The 23,554-nt window shown below is 41.7% G+C and overlaps 1 protein-coding gene across 1 annotated transcript in view; it reads left to right on the forward strand.

Annotated features, from left to right (window-relative positions):
• The first annotated feature begins 10,976 nt into the window (after window positions 1-10,976).
• Window positions 10,977-23,554, forward strand: part of SLC9A9 (solute carrier family 9 member A9) — a 413,235-nt gene continuing 400,657 nt past the window's right edge. The window contains exons 1-2 of the mRNA XM_025208443.1: window positions 10,977-11,265; window positions 20,297-20,499. Of these exons, the coding sequence (XP_025064228.1) occupies window positions 11,091-11,265; window positions 20,297-20,499 (378 nt within the window). The 5' untranslated portion in view covers window positions 10,977-11,090. The remainder of the gene's footprint in view (window positions 11,266-20,296; window positions 20,500-23,554) is intronic.

Raw genomic sequence — 23,554 nt, forward strand, 5'->3', positions numbered from 1 at the left:
GGGGTCCCCCCCATGGTCCCATCCACCCTCCTTCAGCCCCCCCTAACCCCTAACTCACCTGCACTGGAGCCCAGGTTTTGGAGGTCAACAGTTGCCCCTCTGCTTTTTTAAACTTTGATTTTTTTTAGGCCCCTGGATATCCAGGGATCTAATTTTCTCCCCACACTGCAAGTTTGCTGCATGGGGACCATTTTTTTGTTCCCACACATGCCTGTTGCCCCATCTCAGAGGGATCTGAGACAGGGCAAGAGGCACGTGCACACTCATCTGGATGCGCCCTATATGTTTAATTGTGTTGCCTTTTCTCACATTCCATTTCTCAAGATGAAAATAGGTGTGCAACATTTACCGTTTCCTCCTTGTCTTTGATTCAGCCTCTGCATTGGTTGAGCTGCGGGTAGGACTTCTGCCACTGGAAATCTTAGAAAAAAGAAAATTATTGATTTATAAAAGTTAAGTTCATAAGCCTGGAAGAGGCTTTAAAAAAAGCAAGACTAGACACATGTACAGTGTCACTCTTGGGTATGAAAATGATGTGATGTTATAGATTAACTCAACATTTGTTTGTATACAGGGCAAAGGGTCAGGAGAGCCTAGCTGATACAGTAAAGCAAAACAAAATTATCCTGACTCTGAAGCACATCTACACCTTCATTAGGTGTATCTAATTAGGTTTATCCTAAGGTCACTCTCAGCAATGATGCACACAACCCGTATGACCCACCAGTTTCTGCCTATATCTTGCCTCAGAACCCCCCTCCCCCCCCGCACCTATCTCCTTGACAGCTGGCAGGCTTTGTGGCCACAGCAGGGGCTAGCAGGCCTGCAGCTTTCACCCTGCTGCGCCTTAACACACACCGTGTCACCCATGTCACGAGTTTTGCCTGTCAGCAGCCAGAGGTGCAGGGCCCCAGAAGCCAGACTCCCCTTGCACCTATCTCCTTGAGAGCTGGCAGACTTTGTGGCCTGAGCAGGGGCCACCACCCCTACAGTTTTAAGTCCACTGCGCCTTATCACACGCAGGGTTATCTATGTCACGAGTTTTGCCTGTCAGCAGCTTGAGGTGCAGTTCCCCCCAAGCCCCTGCACCGATCTTCTTGAAACTTGGCAGGCTTCATGCTCTCAGCAGACGCTAACCACCCCTGGAAGTTTCATCCAAATCAGATAAAAAATAACAACTTTATAGATATTTCATTGATTCCCCATTATACCCAATGGCCGGATCTCTGAAAAGGCTCCAAAGCTTTTCTGAAGCGGTTCGGAAGCTCCGAACCACTTTGGAAAGCCTAACAAAGCCAGTGCTTCAAGCCGGACATGCTGCTTTGGACGCTGAAGTGTCCAAATCGTCTCTGGATCCAAAGCACGGTCCGAGGCCTCACACAGCCCTACTTTCTAGTGTAAACATCTCCTTACCTATCTCTTACAGTTATCTTCAATGGAGAGTAGCACTTAAAAGTATTACTTTCAGCTAGGTTTACCCCAATATATAACATCCTGCTTTAAGTTGTAGCTCCCCTAATATTTCCCAATAGCTACAAAGTAGCAGGGGCTAGGAATCAGGAGACCTGGGGCTTACACTGGCTCATCATGTGACTTTGGCTAAAGTAGTTCATCTTTCTTTCCTCATCTATTAGGAGGGAAAAGGGACTCTCACTTGTCCCTGTAAGTCACTTTGAGTTCCAGGGAGGAAACACAATGTAAAGGTCATTGTAATATTACAAAGTAAAAAACTAGCTCCATTAGTATACAAGTACTAGTACTGAACAACATGTGTGATTATGCGGGATGAACCCATAACTCAGATGTATTTTGTATTGAGTCTGGAGATTGTTAAACATACAAGACATCCCCATGGGCAGCACAGATCACTTGAGATTAATGTAGCTCAAGAAGAATCAAATGCTGAACATATATTCCATGTATCCACATTTCTAGCAATAATAGCATGGGATATGAAGAACAGTAGCATACAGTTCGCTGCTATAAAAACAAGACTAACTGGGCATATCTACACATTCATTAATGTGCCTTAGATACTGCACATTTAGTTTAGTACTTCCTTAATAAAGTACTAAACTAAATGCTCACTACCTAAAGTTACTATGCAGTAGCACCGGCACACAGTTATTTAGTGACACTTACTGTACATGAGCCTAATAACACTGTGCAGTAGGCTATTAGCACGGTTTTTGCCATAACACACTACTAAGCATTGTTTTAGGCTAATGTAAGTGTCTCATGTAGATGCACCCACTGTATTGTAATAGTGAATAGAAGGTTAAGGTTTTGATTATGTCCTCAGCTTGAATGTTTTCAGTGCCTTACTCCAAAATTTCACCAAATTATCAAAAGCATCTTGATAGTCTCATGCCAGCTACTACTTATAATTTTTTTCCAGTCATGACAGGCATATCAAGCCATATGCTTGTTCATACTACAAGTTTCGATAAAACCATGCATCCAGAGCATAGTACAATTATCCTGACTCACAAAACTGCTGTAGAATTTTGCTCTACATTTATTGTAGAGAATCAAGCAAAATCAGATTACTACTGTGGACATAAAATATCTGTTCTAAAAACATTTTGAAATAGATCATCAGCTTCACTAAATCAGTGTGGCTGCATGTTCATCATGTGAATTGGAGGGTGTACCGTAAATAGCACATGTGGGTATTTATTTTTTTGCTTTTACTCTTTTTAAAACAATTGGCCATGCTAATAGTTTATGGGTAGTTTTCTCTCTGAGTCCTTGCCAGTTAAACTTTCACAGGTATGTGTTAAGTTGCACAAAAGTCATAAGAAATGTGCATCAGTTCCCATCTACAAAGTTGTCATGTAACTAATTAAATTAATGTCAATACTGGATGTTTTTATATATTAAAAAAACCTTTCTAAAGTTATGGAACCTTTTCATATCACTTCTTCTGCTGCAGAACCTCGACACCTATCCTAAAGACTATGGATTCAGGCAACTCAGCCACATAATGGGAACGCACTACCTCCTGGCCTGCTCTGACATTATTCCCAGTCTCTTTGGAAAACCCCGAGTAGCCTCTTGCAGAACACCAGTGAGTCACAGAACACACCTTTATCTCAAGTATCTCAATCATTAAACAAATATTAATTAACTGTTACAAATCTGTGAAGGTAAATAAACACTTATTTCCAATTTTGACATGAGATAAGATAAACCCCTGTATATACGAGTACAGGTTTAAAATGTCTGCAGTAGATTCAAACTGGCTGAATCAACGGCATTCAATAGCTAGAAGTGAAACTTGGCAGCTAGTTATAAGAGGTCACCAACCAATATCCTGTGTTTTGTAGCAAAAAGCAGGTCATCTTTTGTTTTTTCAGTACTTCTATACAGAGTATGGGTTATACCTTTAAGTTAGAAAGAGATTACTTGTAGATGAGGGGACACAATTAGCTTTTAATGAAGTATTAAATATTAAGTCTTTTAAAGTTGTGCTGTATCTAAGAATGTCTTGGCTTTTTAATTTTATTTTTTGCAGAATTCTAACACCTAAAGATTTTCCCCATAAATTCTGATGGTATACTGTATTTCCACCTTTCCTTTTAGCTTTTTTTCAGGTTTTGATAAAATTGTTATGGAGAAATAGTTGTGTCCTACTACATGCATCTTCTAATTACACCTATCAACCTTTAAACCTGCCAAGGCATGGCACCAACAGTCAAAATGGACAGCCACCACATTTTGTGACACCAGGAATTTGTTTCATGATGCTTTGTAATTAGCAGAAAGTTTACTATAAACCTTTTTTTGTTAAAAGAGGTTTTTCAGTGTGTGAAATAAACTGTTTTTAAAAGGAAAGTGGAAAAAAGGCTAACATAAGTTCAACGTATTCCCATTCTACATATACTACAGCTCAAAAGAGGGGTAATGCAGCTGCCTTACTGAAGAACTGGATCAAAAGAAAAAGTTTTTTTGATGTAGTCCTAGTGCTGCACTAAGGTGACTGTATCATCACAACACTGTATCTGTGATTTACTATGGCACTCTCTGGCATAGACTTTTGATTGTACCCTTGTGTTGAGCATTGCTTATGGTGGTGATGACACCTCATTACACAATTCCAACTTCCCAAGAGAGTGCTACAAGCAGCATATGGACTTTTCTAGGTGGGGGTACCCTGACTTCTGAAATTGTGCCATAGTGCAGAAAGTGATTCATCATTCATTGGACCAGAGAGAAAGCATGAGAGGGAGTATAACTGTATAACCTACTATTTTAGCTATTTATCACAGAGGGGGAGTTCTGGGCGCCAATTCTGCTTCCAGGGTTGTTTCTGTGTTGTACATTAAACAATCTTTCCTAAAATAGAGAAAATGTAATGGCATTTTAAAAGAAAATAGCATGGCCCACTTGGTTCTTTGAAATGAGTGCAGGCTCAAGAATGGTTCCGGGGGTATAGATTCTGACTAAATGAAAGCACTTCTGTGCAGCCTAAACCAAGGCATCTTAAATGGAAGATTGAAGGCTTACACCTGGCCTCAGGATTTTTCTATTGGTTAGACCACATTGAGTGGTTAGCACTGAATGTGCTATTTTGGATCTTACTTCTGAGGCACCTACTTCTCCCCATGCATGTACTACCTAGGGGCTTCCATACCTAACATTTAACTCCTGGGTCAGGTGAATCTAGAATTTCAGCTATTGGGATCTGGCCATTATTCTCTCCCATGATCCTAAATCCTATAGAAATAACTGAGATCCTATATAGATGATGTAACTATCTCTGGGGATAGATCTCTCTGGGGCCTCACAGATCCCAACTATATAAATGTGATGTGATAAAGAGAAATCATGCTTTGAACTTAGACTGCCCATGCATGGAAGTTAGTCACACTTTACATTTATATTCTCCATTAATCCAAACTAACTTTCAAATGTAAACAAACCAATAGAACAAGGGTGTAATTTTCAACCAAAATAGCTTATTCAACACACTTACAACTGTATGGAGGGAGTTCTATAGCTATGAAGGTGCCTAATAGCAGCAAGACTTATTCACTTACCCATACAGTCATAGGCTGTACACTATGTGCTTTTACACCAGTATAACTGTGTCCACACTGCCACCTCAAACATACTGGTATAAGGGTCAGCTATTAGCAAAGATCCTTTACTTCAGTGAACTAGTCAAACAAGCCAAATTAGTGACTTCAGTAGGACTGCTAACATACATAACATTAAGCACATGTAAAAGTTTATAAAACCAGTACCTTAGATCAATTTTGCAGAAGTGGTCACTGCTTGTGTGTTCCTCATTTTTGGATGCCAGATGTGGGACATGAATAGTTTGCTATTCAGAAGTCCAGTATCATGCAACTAGAACTGCAGATTTTCAACACTTACAAAAATCTTAAGTCTTATATAACTGAAGCTAGGTACAGGCATTCAAAAAGAAAAGTCTGACGAAGATTCAATCAAACCTAGACAGGTTTCTGTAAGCAGTGTAGGTTAGTTCAGGAGCAAAGAGAACACGTTTGCCCTTTGATGGGTAGGAGCACAAAGGCTGCCTGCACTAGCCGCGGCCAGCAGCATTGGGGTACTCTTGCATGCCTCCCAGCTTGCCAGAGACTGGGCAGCACAGGGGGATAGAGCAGAGGCCCCCCACTGCATAGCCACCCCCACCCCAGATGTACTGGCTCCACTGACAATCGAGTGCCTCCTAGCCCCAGCTACTGCCTGTGCCTATCAGCAAAGCTGGACAGGAGTGGAGGGTGGGGAAGTGGAAGCTCCCTCCCACACCAAGGCAGCATAGCTGGGGAGGCCTGCCGGGTGGGTGGCCTCCACACCCCCTGCTCCCCCACACTGCTGCCCAACTCAGCTGACAGCTGTGCCTCCTGCCTGTACCTGTCAGTGGCAGCTGAGTGGGGGTGGGCTCAGCTGTGCTGGCTCAGGGCAGGAGGGGCATTTACTCCCCCAACCCCACTCTGCCCAGCTTAGCTGACAGGCACAGGTAAGATGCAGAGCTGTGAACAGAGGCTTTTCTGGCTCCTCTCTGTGAGAGCCCAGGGACAGGCTGACTTGGCACTCAGTGGGGCCTGCAAAGGTGCCTGGGATGCCAGGGGAATGCAGCCTAACTTGAGTTGCAAGGGGATCTGGTACAGAAGTTCAATAGATCAGCCTACGCTAAATCACTTAAATCTGATATTACATCAATCCAGGTCTATCTTAGACCAGGTTCCATGATTTTTAAACTGGTCTGTTTGCACTGAACTTCTATTACAGGGTTAGATCAGTTTCCAATCACTTATACCAATTTATGTGTAATGTCTGTACCTAGCCTGAAGTGGGGTCATCGGTTACTAATCAACCAAAATTAGTGTAAAGTGAAAATTTTAATAATTTGAGCATCAGTGCCTCCTTTTAAAGTGGGAGCTATAATACCTCCCATTTTCACAAGGGAAATTATAAATAAATGTTAATTAATGCTTTTGAAGCACTCAGATACTACAGCAATCAGCCCTTCATAACAAAGGTCACAAGGGGAATTCCATATTCAGTGCCAAATTTGGAGGGCGAAGAGCACATAAATTATAAAGGAATACACTGATGAGGTGGAAATGATGGGAAATATGAAATATTTATTTTTTACCCACGTCTTATCCAGCTGGGTATTAAGTATGGCAGAGTTCTGGTAGATAAAACAATGTGGTAGAGTACATCATGATGGGCATGCTTACACGTGCATTTAAGTGCAACTAAACTTAATGTGCATTAAGTTAATGTGCATTAAGTGATTTTTTGACAGGTGTCTACATGTACAGAAACTTAGCAGTAAAGTTGGTGCACTTGACACTAAACTTTAGGGTCTTGGCACTAAAATTAGTGCCAAATTGCTGCAGCCCTGCCATGTGACTGGGCAGACCCAGCACTAAAGTTTGTGCCGGGTCGTATCGACACGTGTTAATGCACTTTAACTAACTGCACCTAAATTTGATACCTGCATTTGCAGGTATCAAATTTAGGCATGATTAGCCTAATTTTGCCATTCTAATGTGCATTAAGGGTGTGCATTTTTAGATATGTGCCCATAATGCACATTAAATTAGATTAATGCACATGATAAATGCACGTGTCTTGTGTAGACATGCCCAATATATATGAAATAAAGAGAAGAGTTAACATCACATATACTATTTAATTCCTTCATTTCCTAACTGTCAGGGACCTTATTACTGGTAAATGTTCTTTTCATGGTGGGGTGGGGAGACAAATTGTATAGAATGCATTACATCCATCATATATACCAGGCCAAATTTTCTACTGGTAAAAACTGGCATAAATCCATTGGCTCCAATTTTTACCAGTGAAGAATTTGAGCCACAACTTATAACGTGTTTATCATTCTTTAAGGAAAAAAAATTGCACGTGAGCACAAGCATCTCAGTTACCTGATGATTAGCAGAAAACAAAGTTGTTCCGGAAATATTTCCTAAAAAAATGTCTAAGGTGTGAAAATCCTTAAGTTATTAAGTGCTCAATCAATCATGTCTCTACATATGGAGCTGTGATTCAAGAAGACCCGGTGTTAGTCAAAAAGTCAGTTTTTTCAAGAAAGAGTCATTGTGGTCAATGTCAGAGTCTTTTTATGTTAGAAAAGTCATCTGTGTATGTTAGTCAAAACGTATCATTGTATTATCACAAGAAAGAGAGTTTAGACACAACTCCTGACATCAGAGGTAAGTATTCTAGGCACAAATAGCTAAAGGAGCCTTAATACACATGTAGATGTGCTAAGGCACATTAACACTGATTATTGACTGATTTGAGACTAACCTGAGTCCCAAGTTGGTCCCCACACTGCATTAATGTGACTTAGCACGTGCATGTGTAGATTTGTGCCTACGTTGCCTTAATGCACATTAGGCAAATGCACATTAGATTTAGGTGCACATAAAAGCATGTGCCCACCAAGTAGTGCCTTACTCTATGGTTCTACTGATTGGCAAAAAGTTCCCACTATCTGGTTAAAGACTTTAGGCTTTCCTGCTAAGGGGTTGAAGTTATAGGAGTGCAAGTCAGACTTATTCTAACTGGTTTAAGAAAACAGAACAGTAAATAAGAATATCTTAGTGTTTTCATATAAAGAATTCATTAGATCTTTCCTGTTCCTTGTGATATATTACAACATATTTTCATATAAGTACAGCTGAGTGAAATTCAGCAAATAGCAATTTCCCCCTAAATTAGGGTGTGGTTATCCTGAAACTATTCACAAATTCAAGTCATATTTACCAAATAGTTTTAGCTAGAAAATATTGGAAGATAAGAAAATACGTGGGAGATTCACAGAAGCTGCATGGAAAAAAAAATATTTTCCTAACAACAAGCACTGTCATTTCTTAAATGAGAAAATAACGTCAAAATCAAGCATTCAATTTCATGTTCCTTCCTGAAGACATGATGGTAGCCACGTATAGGTATTGCATTTCTACAGGGATAATCGCTGCTATCTCAGTAGAAACTACAAGCATACAAGCATCATTTATTTTGTCCCAAGGAAAACATACTCCTCTGAGAGAAAAGTCTTTGAGGTGTTAACTTGGAAGGTCTCCCCTGTGAGAGAAACACTTCTCTCCCAGCCTGGTTGGGAAAAGGAATGGCGGGGCAACAGGCAACAATGATCCCTGCCTCTTCCCCAAACCAGGGACTGCTGTATTTGGAGAACAGATTGGGTGCTTTGCCCTGCTGCCCCCCTCCCCTGATGGACTGGTCCAGGAAAGGAGAACAATCGCCACTGCTCCCTGCCTCTTCCTCAAACCAGGGGCCACAAAGATGGGGCCAGGAAGTGGGCTTGGAGTGGTTGTTCCCAAGTCCAGTTCCCAGCCCCTAGATGGCAGGAACAGTGTTTTAAAAGCCCAGGGTATGGGAAGCAGGGTAGGAGAAACCTTCCCTACCCCAGTTGCCTGCCATATCAGCTTTAAATGTCATATATGCAGCCCAGAAATTCAAAACCCTGCAGGGCTTGAAAGGCTCTCCCTGGGGCAGCAGGGTAAAGGATTGAGGACTTTGTCCCACTGTTCTACTCCCCTTCTGGACTGGTATACAGGAGGGGAGTGGAGTGGAGTGGGGGAAAGATTCCCTGACCAGGGAGTCCGAGGTCTGGGGAAGTATGGGGAGTCTTTCCCTGCCTCTCCACTACCCACTTGGGAATGGAGGAGTGGAGCAGCCACTGCTCCCCATTCCTTCCCTGGATCAGGATCGGGAAGGTGTGAGAAGCCAGGGAGGTAGAGTGGTTGCAGATTGGAAGCCTGTTCTGCTCCCTCTCCCAGAAACATTTCTAGCAATAGACATTTCTCAGAAATTTCCGCAACTAGAAATGAATGTCTGTTCATGGCCAGTTTTTCCATCCATTTAATTGTAACATTCTAGGAAAGTCGTTTTGTTTCAATTCTGCAAGCAGATGTTTCTATTCAGTCCTTTTATGCATTTTTGCAATATAATGACCAATATATATTCATTATTAATATTATAGCCCCAAAACCATTTTGTCAGTTTTCTTTTTTACTGCTTTTAATGGTTAACCAGTAAGTTGTGACCTAGCTACTTGTTTTTGAAATCACATAAGACCTCATGGGTCATAGGCTCAAAATTTCAGCTTCATTTTACATTTTCTTGACTGAGTTGGCACATTTCTCTGGAGTGATTACCAGAAAAGAACAGTGGGAAACAGGAAAATTCAAAGGAGAAAAATAAGACAGAAGGGTTGGCAAAAGAGAATAGTGGGGAAATAGAAATAGAGACTGTAAAATAAAGGAATGATAGAGGAAGAACAAAAAATGAATTAAAAATAATACAACATCAGGACATTATATTTTTCCCTTCTGCAAAAAACTCAAAGCAGAGGGGAGTTAGGAAATAGGCTGTTTGGCCTTAGAAAATGACCAGTCAATGGTCCCTTGAGGTAAATGTGGCTCAGCGGGGTTGCAGACCAGGCAAGGGGCTGTTTTATGGCCATGAGGGAATGTGTCTGGAGGTGGGAACACTGGACTTAACTGCTCCCCCAGATCCTGCTGGCACCTAGATTCCTATGTAGAGGTTTTTTATTTGACTCACATTTGTTAAATTCATTACTAGTAGTTTAAAAAGTCACTGGCAGCTCAGATCTGGTCCAAACTGTAACCTGTGGAGCTTGTATAGAACCTGAAATAAAGGGAAACACTTATCTCCTCTATTTACTTTCTTTCCTTCTTTTTTATTATATTCCAATAGCAAGAGATGGTTTTGCAATATGAAAACATTTCTTTTGTGTAGCCCAAACACTGCAACATGGTAGGACCTAGAGAGCCTGAACATGAAAACTGACAAGAAATTGGCTATATAAAGTAAAACTAACTGGCTTGTTTTCATCATTTAATGAAAAGTACAAGCAGGCAATTGGCATGGATGCTGCAAAGTATATAGCCTTTGAATTGTTGTTTGTTTTTTTAATCTAAGGTTCAATGAGATCTATATCAGCTACCATCTCTTTTATGCAGTCTCAAAAGTTTGCTGTACAGATCTTATTGCTGCTTGGTGCCTAAAGATTAACATTGTTGTTCATTTTTTTCCTCGGTCTTTCTGAGAGCTGTAATAGTAAAACATAATCTTACTTACATATGACAGTAACAATTGAAAATGGAAAGATGGTCTATTAATTGTTTTATGCCATTTGTTCAGCATGTTATATGAATTTTAAATGATAGCATCCCTTAAATTACAAAAACAAAGCATCAAATATAGAGTATAATTTTGCACACCAAAAAAAGAATGTAGGTGAATAGAAGTTCATCAAGCCCCAGGCAGCATGAGATTTTTGCATCTCTATCTAAACCAAGTACAATGTACGGATGCAATTATAACATTAAAAATAAGACAGGGCAGCTTTAAGAGAGAAACAGGAAGTTGTAACTAAAACCCAGCTGAATTCTGAGCTGGGGCAGTTTGCCGAGAGGCTGCAAATAAAGCAGATGTGTTTGTTGTGAACTTCAGTAGTGTCTAGACTTTTTTTTTACCAAAGTTGATTGAAGAAAGAAAGAAAGGAAGAAAGAAAGAAATCCCATAAGAGGAATGAAATGGAGAATTTAAAGAAATATATGTCAGTGAAAAATGAGGATCCGTTTTATCATCAGGGAGCTGTGGAGTTGCTGGTCTTTAACTTTTTGCTCATCCTTACAATATTAACAATTTGGTTATTTAAAAATCATCGATTCCGGTTCTTGCATGAAACAGGAGGAGCCATGGTGTATGGTAAGTATAAATTCAAGTCCTAGTTTACTGTTAAACTTGTTGCGTGTGTATAATTAGACACTTGAGCTCAAGTGCTGACAAAGCAAAGAAAATGTGCTGAATGAAATGTTACCAGCCCCTTGAAGTGCTCGGTAAAGTAATAGATGTTACTCATCCTCTCTCATGAAGCAGCTAGAGGCTGACTCATCAAGGTAGTAAATGTCATGAGCAGGTTATCCTCAGGATGTGCAAATAATAATGGACCTCCCAGGCAAACTGAATCTGATGACACTTTGGGAGTGTAGGAATATACTTCTTTCATAAAAATGAAATGCTAGGTTGAAAGAGATGTTTCATATTAACACTCTGTCCAGAGAGGTCACAGCAAGATTCATGTATGACCTTGTAGCATCTTTGTAGATTCATTCAGCTCTGATGTAGTGCACTTTCCACCAGCTGAAGGTTGTTGGGTTGTTTTCCTTCTGTTGTAGAAAAACAGATTTTGAAAAATGCCCTTCTGACTCTCCCCAAATGCTTTCATTGTACTGTCACATCAGTTTCCCTGTCTAGTTGTAACCTAGTCTCATGTGGCTTTCCTATATTGTGTATACCATGCGTAGACACCTCTGTGTAGCCTGCGGCCATGAAGGTCTCTGTCAGTTTAACAGTGGGTATGATGGCGGGTGTGGGCTTGTAGTTATTTCTTTCTGACATTCCTTTCACTCTTGTGTCACTTTCAGAAAAAATTGCATGGTTTGCATTTCATTTTCCACAAAATGCATGTTCTAATGACATTACCAAAGCTGAGAAAGGGATACAAATCAGCATATTAAACATTGTGCATCTAGGTCCCAAACCATCCATCACTCTGGCTTTCTTATGTATGTCAGGATGCTGTCACATGCGTTAGAAAGGTGCAGCCCTAATCAGGTGGTGCTAAGGTTGTGCATTTTAAAAAAGTACTTGATTAACCTGAAAGGCAGAGGTAGTTAGCCATCTGTAAGGTGGCACCATGATGCCAGATGCACTATCCAGTTGCATGCATGGAACCCAGGGGAAAATATGGCCCCTAAATTTTAAGACCATTGAAGATTTCATTTTAGAAGGCTAGTAGCTAGTTGCACGTCAGAGAGATATTTTAAAGGCAGAGATAGTTACAGGTAATAGGAGGATTAGGCCATTATCCATTTAAAACTATCAGTAAAGCAAATGATCTCTGAAAAGTCACTGGCGCACAGGATTTGTCTTACTGCATCAGAAGCTTTTCTAGTGTAGTTCATTTCCTGCCTGAAGTGGTGCTTCAGAGGAAAGCAAACAAACAAGAGCCTCCCATATCAGGCCAATCGTGCAATTCTGATCACGTGGGTAAGGAAGATGAGCGATCGCTTCTTTCACACCTCCCCCTGCTTTCAATTTTGAAAAGATTATGTTTCATAATGTAACATTGTAAAGCATCATGACAGAGAGAGGGAGGGAAAGGAACTTGTGACAGTATGCCCTATTTGTATCTTTAGTATCTGGAGTCTTTTTTCCCCATGTCACAGAGGTAAATATACCTCTAAAAGATCTGGAGATATTGAAGCATTATCTCTGCCTGACTGAAGGTAATAGTTCTCACTAATGTTATAAGGTCACTGATTCTTCCTCATATACATTGTACTTAACTAGATACTTGTCATGCCGTAGAAACCACTTGTAGCTGCTGATGATTATATGCAAAAAAAATGTTGTTTTTCTTTTAAAGTCTGATGCAAGAAACACAAAATACTTTACAATATTTTCATTTCCAACCTATAAAATATGACATTTTTCATATGACAACAGAAGAGACCCTTCTAGTGGTTTCTTTTCCTGCTTTTGTATGGTTTCCTGTAAGAGTATAGCTCAGGGATGTCAAACTCATCTAACCCTGTGGGCCAAATGAACAGTGCATAGTTGGTCCATAGTCTGGATCAGGCCCACTGACCAGCCCCCCCATGCCAGATCCAGCATATGGGGCCAGCCTAGTGCAGGAACTATGTGCAGTACACATCCTGTACTGCCCAAGTGGGCACTGTATGCAGCATGCACTCTGGACTGGCTCAGTACTTGTGCTGCATGCAGCATATGTCCCAGACTAGTCCCACATAGGTGCCACATGCAGCATACATGCAGCGTGCCCTGGACCAGCCCTGTGTGTGCACCATGTGCAGCACATCCCAGTCTGGCCCCACGTGGGCACCATATGCAGTGCATATTCCAAAGCAGCCCCATACATCATGTGCAGCAGATGGAGCCAATCCAGTGCCCATCACATGCAGCATGTGGATCCACTCAAGACCACTTGATAGGGTTCCACAGGCCCTATCCAGCCTGCAGGCTCTATCTTTGACATCTCTGGTATAATAATACAATTTTATAAAACAAGTCAGCCCATTTTAGGATATCTGTCTTAGGGTGCTATACTGCTTGCTGCCTATCACTGTAGTTTCTGAGAGCCAACTTTTGATAATATTTTCAGTTCTAATGTTGCAAAATACTTGTCTTTTGCTTTGCATTTTGTGTAGCTGTTAATATCATTTAAAGAATATCCCTTTTTGAGATCACTTGAATGTAATTGCCAGTTTAGGGCCCTGTACCTCTGCCTGGGTAGAGCTCTGTATTATTAATGAATTCCTGAACAAAAGACACATTCCTTCTGGTTGTAAATAAATTAGTCCATTTAGTCTTGCATTATTTATGACAGATGTAAGATAAGGGGATATGCCCATTCACATAGGGCGTAGACAGAAGTGACAATTTTTGTCTGATCTGGTCCCTGAAAGTGCTTTATAGCCATGACCAAACACAAATGCACAGCTGCAGAATGCTTTAAAAGGGTCTAATCTTGTGACAATCTGAACCCTCATGTAATGGCACTTCATTAACTTGTGTCTGCACACCCAGCTCTGGTCCCAGCACTGTTTTCAGAATGGGAGGTGGGGAAAGGAGGGAAGGGAACTCGTTCTGGAGGTTGCTCCCCAACTTCAGTGCAGGCTGGGGAAACCCCAGAATGGACCTCCCTCCTCTGCCTTCTCCCCGTCCCATCCTGAGACAGCATGGGAGGCTGGGAGAGTGGGGCGGGGCTAGGGGGAAGAGGCTGCACAGATGCAGCCTTTCTCTAGATCAGCTCCAAATTGGAGCTCTATCTCTCCCCACCCCCACAACCCAAAAACTATCACCTGTTGGGTTGGGAGTATCGGTCTGACTCATGGCATTTTCTGTGACATGCCATGATTTAGATTGGGGAGCTGCACCTATGGTCTTATAAGCCTGAACACCTTCCTACCCTTAGTAGTACCGAATACAGCTTTAGGGGAGCTTGGCAGTGTAGAATAGGTTTATGTAAAGGAAACTGGCCTTTCATAATCAAGACATCATGATAACTGGGATAAATCAATACCAGCTACTTAAAAGTGGCTCAGAGTGTTTTACACCCACTTTGCCCCCCGCATAAAGCCCCATTTCTGAAGTTTGCTATATATTGGCACAGGTGTCATTGAATGCATTTCTTCTGTGTAATTTGATTAAATAGATGGACTCCAAGTAGAATCATGAGTATATTCTCTGGTTTGAGCTAGTGCTTAGTCAGGGTGTTGATTGATAAAATCTGCACTGGAGGATAAGCTTGTTTAACCCGAGAGTTTGGCTTTGCTGACCTTAGAGCTCTCTTTTAATGCTATCATTTGTAAGCAAGGGTTTGATCCTGTTTCCACTGAAGTAATTGGAAAAATTCCTGTTGACATCAATGGGAACATGATTGGGCTCTAACTGGGGTGGGATTTTGCCGAGAAACTCACAGTCTCACAACTGGGTTTAGCAGATTTGATTTCTATTGGTAAACATTGATAAACATTGATTTCACCTCACACAGACTGATGAAAACATGTTTTCATTGTTAATAATCAAAATTTATATAAAAGGGATATAAGAAAAATGATGGGATATAAGAAAATTATATGGGATTTCTTTGAGTCTGTCACTTTAAATTATGTCCTTTCTGTTTTCTCTCCAGACGTACTTCAAAAAGGAATTATGTGTAACTTCAGTGTTAGTCACTGAAGGAAAATGCTGTAGGTAAAAGGAACCTGGGAGACAAATGAAAGATATAATTGGATGCTGAGGCCTAGATTATTGGGGACTGATTTCTACTCCATGCTGAGTATTCTCAGGTTCAGCTTTGCAAAGTGAAACTGCATTAATGACTAACTCCATGCTCAACTGATAAGAAGTTATGATATGAATCTATATCATTTGAACCCTTGTGTTCAAAGCACAGCAACATGTTCTCTTTGTAAAAATGTGGATGATTTCTTGGTTCTACATATTTTCTGACTTGTCATAAAATTATTTATTTTGAACAGCTTCACTGCTGAATCAATGGAAGATTAAGAGTTCTGACGATTGTATCAGGTAGTTGAGATGTGTTTTTGCCAGGGATCCAAGCATATTAAGCACATAGAACTGTTAAAGAATATTTCTAGGTTTAAATGTAGTGTCATGGAATATAGTAGCTTCAAGAGAAATGGAAAAATTTACAGTAGTTTGTCTATATTAGATGTATTCTGAATGCCCCGTTAGAACCTATTTCAAACACTTTTAGGCAGTAGATAAGAACAGCATAAGTGGAAAGTTAACGGAAGTCATACAGAATGTTTTCTAAGTTATTTTATCTTTTTTTGGCCTGTATTTAAAAAAAATGGGTGATTTCAATTAGAAACTGAATAGACCTGTAAGTTCTATGATAAAAGAGATATTAAACAATAATCTCTATAAACCGGAAAGTTCACAGATAGTGTAATGATGCATAAACAAATATATTAAATATTCTTTTCTTCAATTTTATATACCCTGTATTTTTAATCAGATGGCTGGGTATATTTATTAAAGAACAATAGGATTCCAACTTTTATACTGACTCAGAAACAAGTTGTAGTAATACAGCAATAGTCTTTGATAGATCCTTTTATGGAGCACTCATTAGTTTTCTGAATCAAGGGACTTGAATCCATCCATACTTTGTTCAAATTTAAGACATCATAATGTTCCTTTGAGAGCTGCACAGAGCATAGGAACTCCATTAATGCTATGAGAATATTGATTGTCAGCATCTGCTGCACTTAATACCATTCATCTGCTGCATGTGCACTACTGAATACTCACAAAAATGCCTACATTTTCTGCCCTAATGCTATTAAGTATCTGCATTATCCTGGTCTATATTGCTTTTGGGACTGGGATCCAAAGTAAGGGAAGTAAGCAGCAGAAGCCAGTCTTGATCCAGTTGTGTCTCCCTTGATTTTTATATTTGTACAGCAACATTAACCATTGAGACCTTAAAAAACTTTGTTTAAAACACATATGCACCTGGGTTACTTTACATATTGGAATACATTTTGGTCCTTAGTTGGCTGTGTCTACACATGTGCTTTAATGTACATTAGCCCATTTTTATGCACATTAAAGTGTCACAAAAACATGCTCTTTAGCTAATGCACATTAAAATAGGCTAATGTGCCTTTTTCTAGTACCTCATAGTGGAGGTACTAAATTTAATGCACATTACCTAAAGTGCATTAATGAATGTGTAGACGTGCCCAGTATCTACAAAACTGGAAGAACAAACTTTTGCCTCTACCCATAAAACTGTTTCAAAAGGTTGGTTGTGTCTGCTTTTGAAGATACCATGCCCTTCCAGGACACCAAGTAATAGCTGCCCCCATGGCTTAAGCTGGGCACTGCTGTTTGAAAGCATATTTCAACAACAACATAAATTGCACTAGTATTACTAGGAATGAAGTTGTTTCCATACATTTAAATATCAAGCAATTCATAGTTTTTTTGGCAGCATATATTCTAAGAATCTCAAAATCTTTCAGCAGTCTGTCTAATTACAGCATAGAGACTATGAAAGCAAAATATAGAAACTACAAACTGACGACAGTCTTCCAGTGCTGTCAAATCTTGTAATTTTTTGCAATTCTCAAAATATGTTTTATATAAAATCCTGGTTTCTGGAAACAAGGTTAGAATTTTAGCTTTTTTTAAGTAGCTAAGAGGAAAATTAAAAAATATGACCCAGCTCCAGAAATTAGAGAGGAAAAAAACCCCCAAATTTATTAATTTTAAAAATCTAATGATTTTGGGAGGCCTAACTCATGATTTTTGAGTATATAAGATTAACAACACTGAGCTCTCTCAGCTAAAATGTCTGCCATTTCCCTTTAGCCTTTGTATATGGAAGCGAGGCTACCTCTAGTAAAGATGGCCACAGTTTCTCATTTTTTTTCTACAGGAAAAGAGAGGGCTACCTTATGTGCTAAAACAAAGCAGGGAGATATGTGGAGGTATGTCAGATACTGGGCAGGTATCTAAGTGTGGAAAGCAAGGCAAGATGGTGTAGGTATTAATATAAGGGATAAGGAAATTATGGAGGTATGCAGGAGTACAGGGGTACTATATGGAGTAAATTATGAGAGGGCAAGGAAAGAGAAGATGAAGATGGGGCCAGGAGAATCAAGAGGGGTAAAAAAGCAGATAGTGGGAAGATCCACATTTCTGCATTTATATTTCAAAGTGAATGTTCAACCTGTAATGATACCTTGTGAGACTGATGGTTCTTCCTAGAGGTTAAATCACCTGAAGTCATAACCAACTATCTAAAACTGTTTCCAACCAATACATAGTTTCCTGCAGTCTGACTTGTAATTGTTGTTGAACTCTTGAGGTGGCTACTGTTCTATATATATTTTATATTGGGATTTCGAATGCCTACTTCATTTCTCCCATTCCCTTCACCTCACAAGACTTAGACTCATAGGCTATGGAAAAAAATTACACATGAAGCAGCATGAGTGATCAGAAACCAGATCAAATCTGTAACACAACAGAAGTTCAATGTACATAAACCACTTTCAAAATACCTGAAATGAGTTTAGGATAAACCTAGATGGATGTAGTATCAGACTTAACCGATTTAGGTTAAATTGTTTTTTTGAATTTCTGTCCCAAATCCGCTCTAGATTCAAGTAATTCATAGTCCCCCCAGCCCCACAGCTTTACACCTCCCCTGACCAAACCAGCAGAGAGCCAGCCTCCTGCCTGGGGCAGTGCAGCATGGCTGAGAGTCCTTCTAGTCACAGGGCAGGAGTGGCTCTGTAGCAGTCCCTGGCTGGCCTTTAGACCCCTGGCTTGACCCCTGGGGCATGAGCCAGCTGATTTCTGCCACTGGCCACTGTGCACTGGTGTGGTAGGCATGTGCTGGCTGCAGCAGTGAGTGCTGCAGAACCCCAGCTTGACCCCGGGCCTCTAGCAGCTGCTCTTTGGCCCCTGGGCACTGTGCCCACTCCAGTAGTCCCATAGGCCACTGGTCTGACCCTCTGGGCATCATGCCCCTCTGCTGTGGGTACGTGTGTGGACCTGACAGCACCTGAAGTCACTGCCAGAGGCAGCACCGGCAATGAAAGCATCCCCAACCTCGGGGAACAGTAGCTCAGGCCCCATATTGGGCAGCAGAGGAGACTGCCAACCTCCTTTCAGTCTGGGGTCAGGCTGAGGTCCACAGACAGCCTGCTCCACTGGAGATTCCTAGCAGCGGGCAGACCCCTGCCATCATAAGCCTGCCCCCTCCCCGGTGACCCCTGCCAGCCTGAGCCTGCCCCCCCTCTCCCCCACCCTAGAGAGGCCTGGCAACCAGGCAGCTGCATCCAGAGCCTGCAGCTCCCCCTGCACATGTAGATACCTTCCCAGGGCTGCCTTACTGCACATAAATTACTGCACAGTAAGTCTAAATAGCATTAATAGCATGTGTAGATGAACCCATGCTTCACCAGATTCTAATAAAGCTATATCAATAGGTTCCTAAATTACATATATTAATATTATATCTACAGACAAGGTTCCTTGGGTGAATTTGATATATTTTATTAGACCAACCCAAATGGTTGGAGAATGGGTATTAAGCAAGCTTTCGGGTTCAAAAACCCTTCGCCAGGCTAAGGAAGCTTCAGCAGTTGGTGTGTGCTCTTCCTGGATGGAATGACAAGTAAACAAGCCAGGGGCTGGACTGGGGAGTCAGGTGCCAGGCAGATGGATTTTTGATACATTATAATCTGCCTGGCAACTGACTCCCCAGCCCAGCCCCTGGCTTCTTTACTTTTCATTCCATCCAGGAAGAGCGCACACCAACTGCTGAAGCTTCCTTAGCCTGACGAAGGGTTTTTGAACCTGAAAGCTTGCTTAATAATTATTTTCCAACTATTTGGGTTGGTCTAATAAAAGATATCAAATTCACCCAAGGAACCTTGTCTGCCTATGTCCTTAGACCAACACGGCTACAACCTAAATCCCTGCAATATTATATCTGAGCATTCCCCAAGTGTTTATAGATTTGTTCTTGAAGTACCTTCAGATGCTTCAGAGAGATTCTTACAACTGAGTCACAGGGTTTGTGCCCAGACAAGCATCACACAGGAACTCAGTGACAAGAACTAAACCAAGTCACTGGGGACCTTAATCACAAGAGCATCCTTCTTTTCTTTCTTACTATTTTTTGTTGTTGTTTTATTTAGCATCATACATGAATACATCTCCTTACAGAAGGCAGAATATACTGGGGGGCCTCAAGAAGTGTGTAAATTATTTCCTCAGAAAATAAAAAATGAACTATATTAGTCACACAAACACACATGCCCTGTTGGCCATATAGTATTTGAGCAACTAGGTTAGCAACAATATTAAAGTGACCTTGGTACCAAGATCACAGACATGGGGACAGTCCTGAGTGCCTGTAAAAATCAGATGGCCACTTCTGTGTTCTTCCAAATGTGTCCATTTTCGTCTGAATACTTCATATACATCCATACAATACTGCACACAACATAGCCCAGTGTTAATGCTACTGATAAAGGAAACCCTCTATAGTAGGGGGTGGCTACATTAAGAAACAGGTGCTCTTTACCTCTCTTGGACAACAAACATTTTTTAATCAAGAACTTGCAATATATTAACATTTTGTCTTGTTTTTATTTTTGAGGTCTCATAATGGGATTGATATTACGATATGCAACAAAACCATCAACATTTGAAAGTGGAACAGTCTATGAATGTGACAAGCTGAAATTTGGCCCACCAACACTATTTGTTAATGTAACAAACCAAGTATATGAATATCAGTACAAAAGAGAAGTCAGCAAACACAACATCAATGCTCACCAAGGCAATGCAATGCTTCAAAAGGTAAGAGGAAGTGACTTTATCTTTGTAAGCTTTAGAAAATCAGTGAGTTCCTGCTCCCCTGATTTACACCAGTGTGAAAAGAGAATATTCCCTATATATGATGTAAAATAGACATGTTAGTCCAACTTCAAGGTGATAAAGAAGGTAGATAAAGGCAAATGGATAATAAAAAGCAATAAAATATAGTAGAATAACCATTACCTAGCGGAAAAATAATTATTTATGTCAACTGTGCTGCTTTCCAAATAACTGAGTCATCTCCAATATATGACAATGCCATCACCCACACATATGGACTCCATTTTGAGAAGATCTGGTTAAATCATTAGTAACTAATGTATTCAATACATTTCCTCACATTAGTCCTTAAATAAGCTATTTGCAAAGGCATATTTCCATAGTTTAGGCAGCATACTTGGAAAAATTAAAATGTAATTCTCCATTTTAAAGTCTAAATTTCTCCTCCTTTGCAGCCCCCAACAAACTGGTGGGACTCCTTGCATGATTTGAGTGTAGCCGCAGAGGGCTACACCCTGCACAGAAGGGACAGAGTAGGGAGAAAAGGTGGAGGGGTAGCTCTCTACCTGAGAGAGCAGCACACCTCTCTGGAGGCTGGCATTGGCTCCAAAGATAAGCAGCTTAAAACCCTCTGGGTCAAGCTATGGGGGGCGAGGTGAGAGAAACCTAACTGTAGGCATTTACTACAGGCTACCAAACCAAGGGGAGGAGCTGGATCTGGAGTTCTCTCAAGAACTGACAGAGGCCACACATGCAAGGGACTTGGTTGTCATGGGTGACTTCAGTTATCCAGACATAGATTGGGAGGAACACTTGGCTAGGTCAGATCATTCACACAGTTCCTTGACTGTGATCGAGGAGCTATTCCTGACCCAGGAAGTGCAAGGGCCAACCAGAGGTAATGCTCTCCTAGACTTGTCTTGGCCAAAGGAGATCTGCTGTGTGGCTTGAATATTGAGGGTAACCTGGGCAACAGCGACCATGAAATTATCAGGTTCACCATCCACCACAGGGTCACTAAATCAACAAGCAGAATTGAAGTCCTGGACTTCAAAAATGCTGACTTCGACAGGCTCAGAGCATTAGTAGAGGAGGTGTTGCAGGACCAGGAAGGGAAGGAGAATGGGTTGCACAAAGAGTGGTCATTGCTCAAGGATATGATCCTCAAAGCACAAAAGAAAACCATTCCTGCAAGAGAGGGAAGGCAGAAGAAGGGCTAGCAAGCCCTCCTGGCTTAATAAGGACATTGTGGTCCTCTAAAAAAAGAAAAAAAAGTGTACGCACAGTGGAAGCTAGGGATAGACCTCAAGGAGGACTATACAACAGTGGCCAGCACTTTTAGGGAATTGATCAGGAAAGTGAAGACAGAGACAGAGTTTAGATTAGCTGTGGGAGTCAAGAATAATAAGAAGTCCTTCTTTAGGTCCCGCACAAATGGAAGTGAGAGGCCCCTGCTTAACATCTCAGGACAGCTGGTAACTGATATTCAGGAAAAAGCGAAACTCCTGAATGCCCATTTTGCTTTTATATTTCACTGGACCATGGGGAATGTCAAGCAAAACAAGGCTCATAGGGGACATGCCAGGACTGACAGCCTCCCCACTGTGGATGCTGAGTGGTTGTAATACCAATTAGAAAAGCTAGACGTTTATAAGTCAGCAGGACCAGATGGACTCCATCCGAGAGTGCTGAAGGAGCTGGCTGACGTCATCGCAGAACCCCTGGCAAAGCTCTTCCAGAATTTGTGGTGCACAGGGGAAATCCCTGATGACTGGAAGAGGGCCAACACTGTGCCCATCTTCAAGAAGGGGAAGAGGGAGGACCCAGGCAACTATAGGCCAGTCAGCCTTACCTCCATCCCAGAGGAAATCCTGGAAAAGCTCATTAAATAGTCTATGTGCAATACGCTCGCAGAAGGTAAGATTCTAAATGACAGCCAGCATGGCTTTGTCACGGGTAGGTCTTGTCCTACTAATCTCATCTCCTTCTAGGATCAGGTCTCTTGCCACCTGGACACGAAAGACATGGTAGACACTATATACCTAGACTTCTGAAAGGCTTTTGATCTAGTATGCCATGATATCCTTGTGGGAAAACTGGAAGATTGCAGGTTCAACTGCTTGACAGCTCAGTGGGTGGAAAACTGGCTATAGGGTAGGACCCAAAGAGTTCTCATGAATGGATCTGTGTTGTCCTGGCATGAAGTGGCCAGTGGTGTCCCTCAGGGGTCCGTGCTTGAATGGTGCTTTTCAACATAGTTTCATAGTTTCATAGTTTGTAGGGTCGGAAGGGACCTGAGCAGATCATCGAGTCCAACCCCCTGCAATGGCAGGAAAGAGTCCTGGGGTCAAACGACCCCAGCAAGGTGTTCGTCTAGCCTTCTCTTAAAGACCCCCAGGGTAGGAGCCAGCACCGCTTCTCTTGGAAGTTGGTTCCAGATCCTAGCCGCCCTGACAGTAAGGTAGCACCTCCTGATGTCTAGTCTGAATCTACCCTCTGCCAGCTTGTGATGGTTATTTCTAGGCACTCCTAGTAGTGCCTGGGGGAACAGGGACTCCCGCAATGCCTGCTGGTCCCCCCTGACTAGTTTGTAACAGGCCACTAGATCCCCCCTCAGCCTTCTCTTGTGGAGGCTGAACAGGTTCAGGTCCCTTAGCCTCTCCTCATAGGGCCTTCCCTGCTGACCCCTGATCATGCAAGTGGCCCTCCTCTGGGCCCTCTCCATGCTGTCCACATCCCTCCTGAAGTGCAGCGCCCATACTGGACGCAGTGCTCCAACTGCGGCCTGACCAGTGTTGTATAGAGAGGGAGGATCACTTCCTTGGACCTGCTTGAGATGCATCTGTGGATTCATGACAAGGTGTGGTTGGGCTTCCTGACCGCGTCCCCACACTGTCGGCCCATGTTCATTTTGGCATCAATAATGACTCCAAGATCCTTTTCTGCCTCTGCATTGATGAGAAGGGAGTTCCCCAGCCTGTAGGTATGCTGCTGGTTCTTCCTCCCCAGGTGCAGCACCTTGCACTTGTCAGTGTTG

The sequence above is a fragment of the Alligator sinensis genome, unplaced genomic scaffold (genome assembly GCF_000455745.1).
Source record: "Alligator sinensis unplaced genomic scaffold, ASM45574v1 scaffold846_1, whole genome shotgun sequence".
NCBI classification, from domain to species: Eukaryota; Metazoa; Chordata; order Crocodylia; family Alligatoridae; genus Alligator; species Alligator sinensis.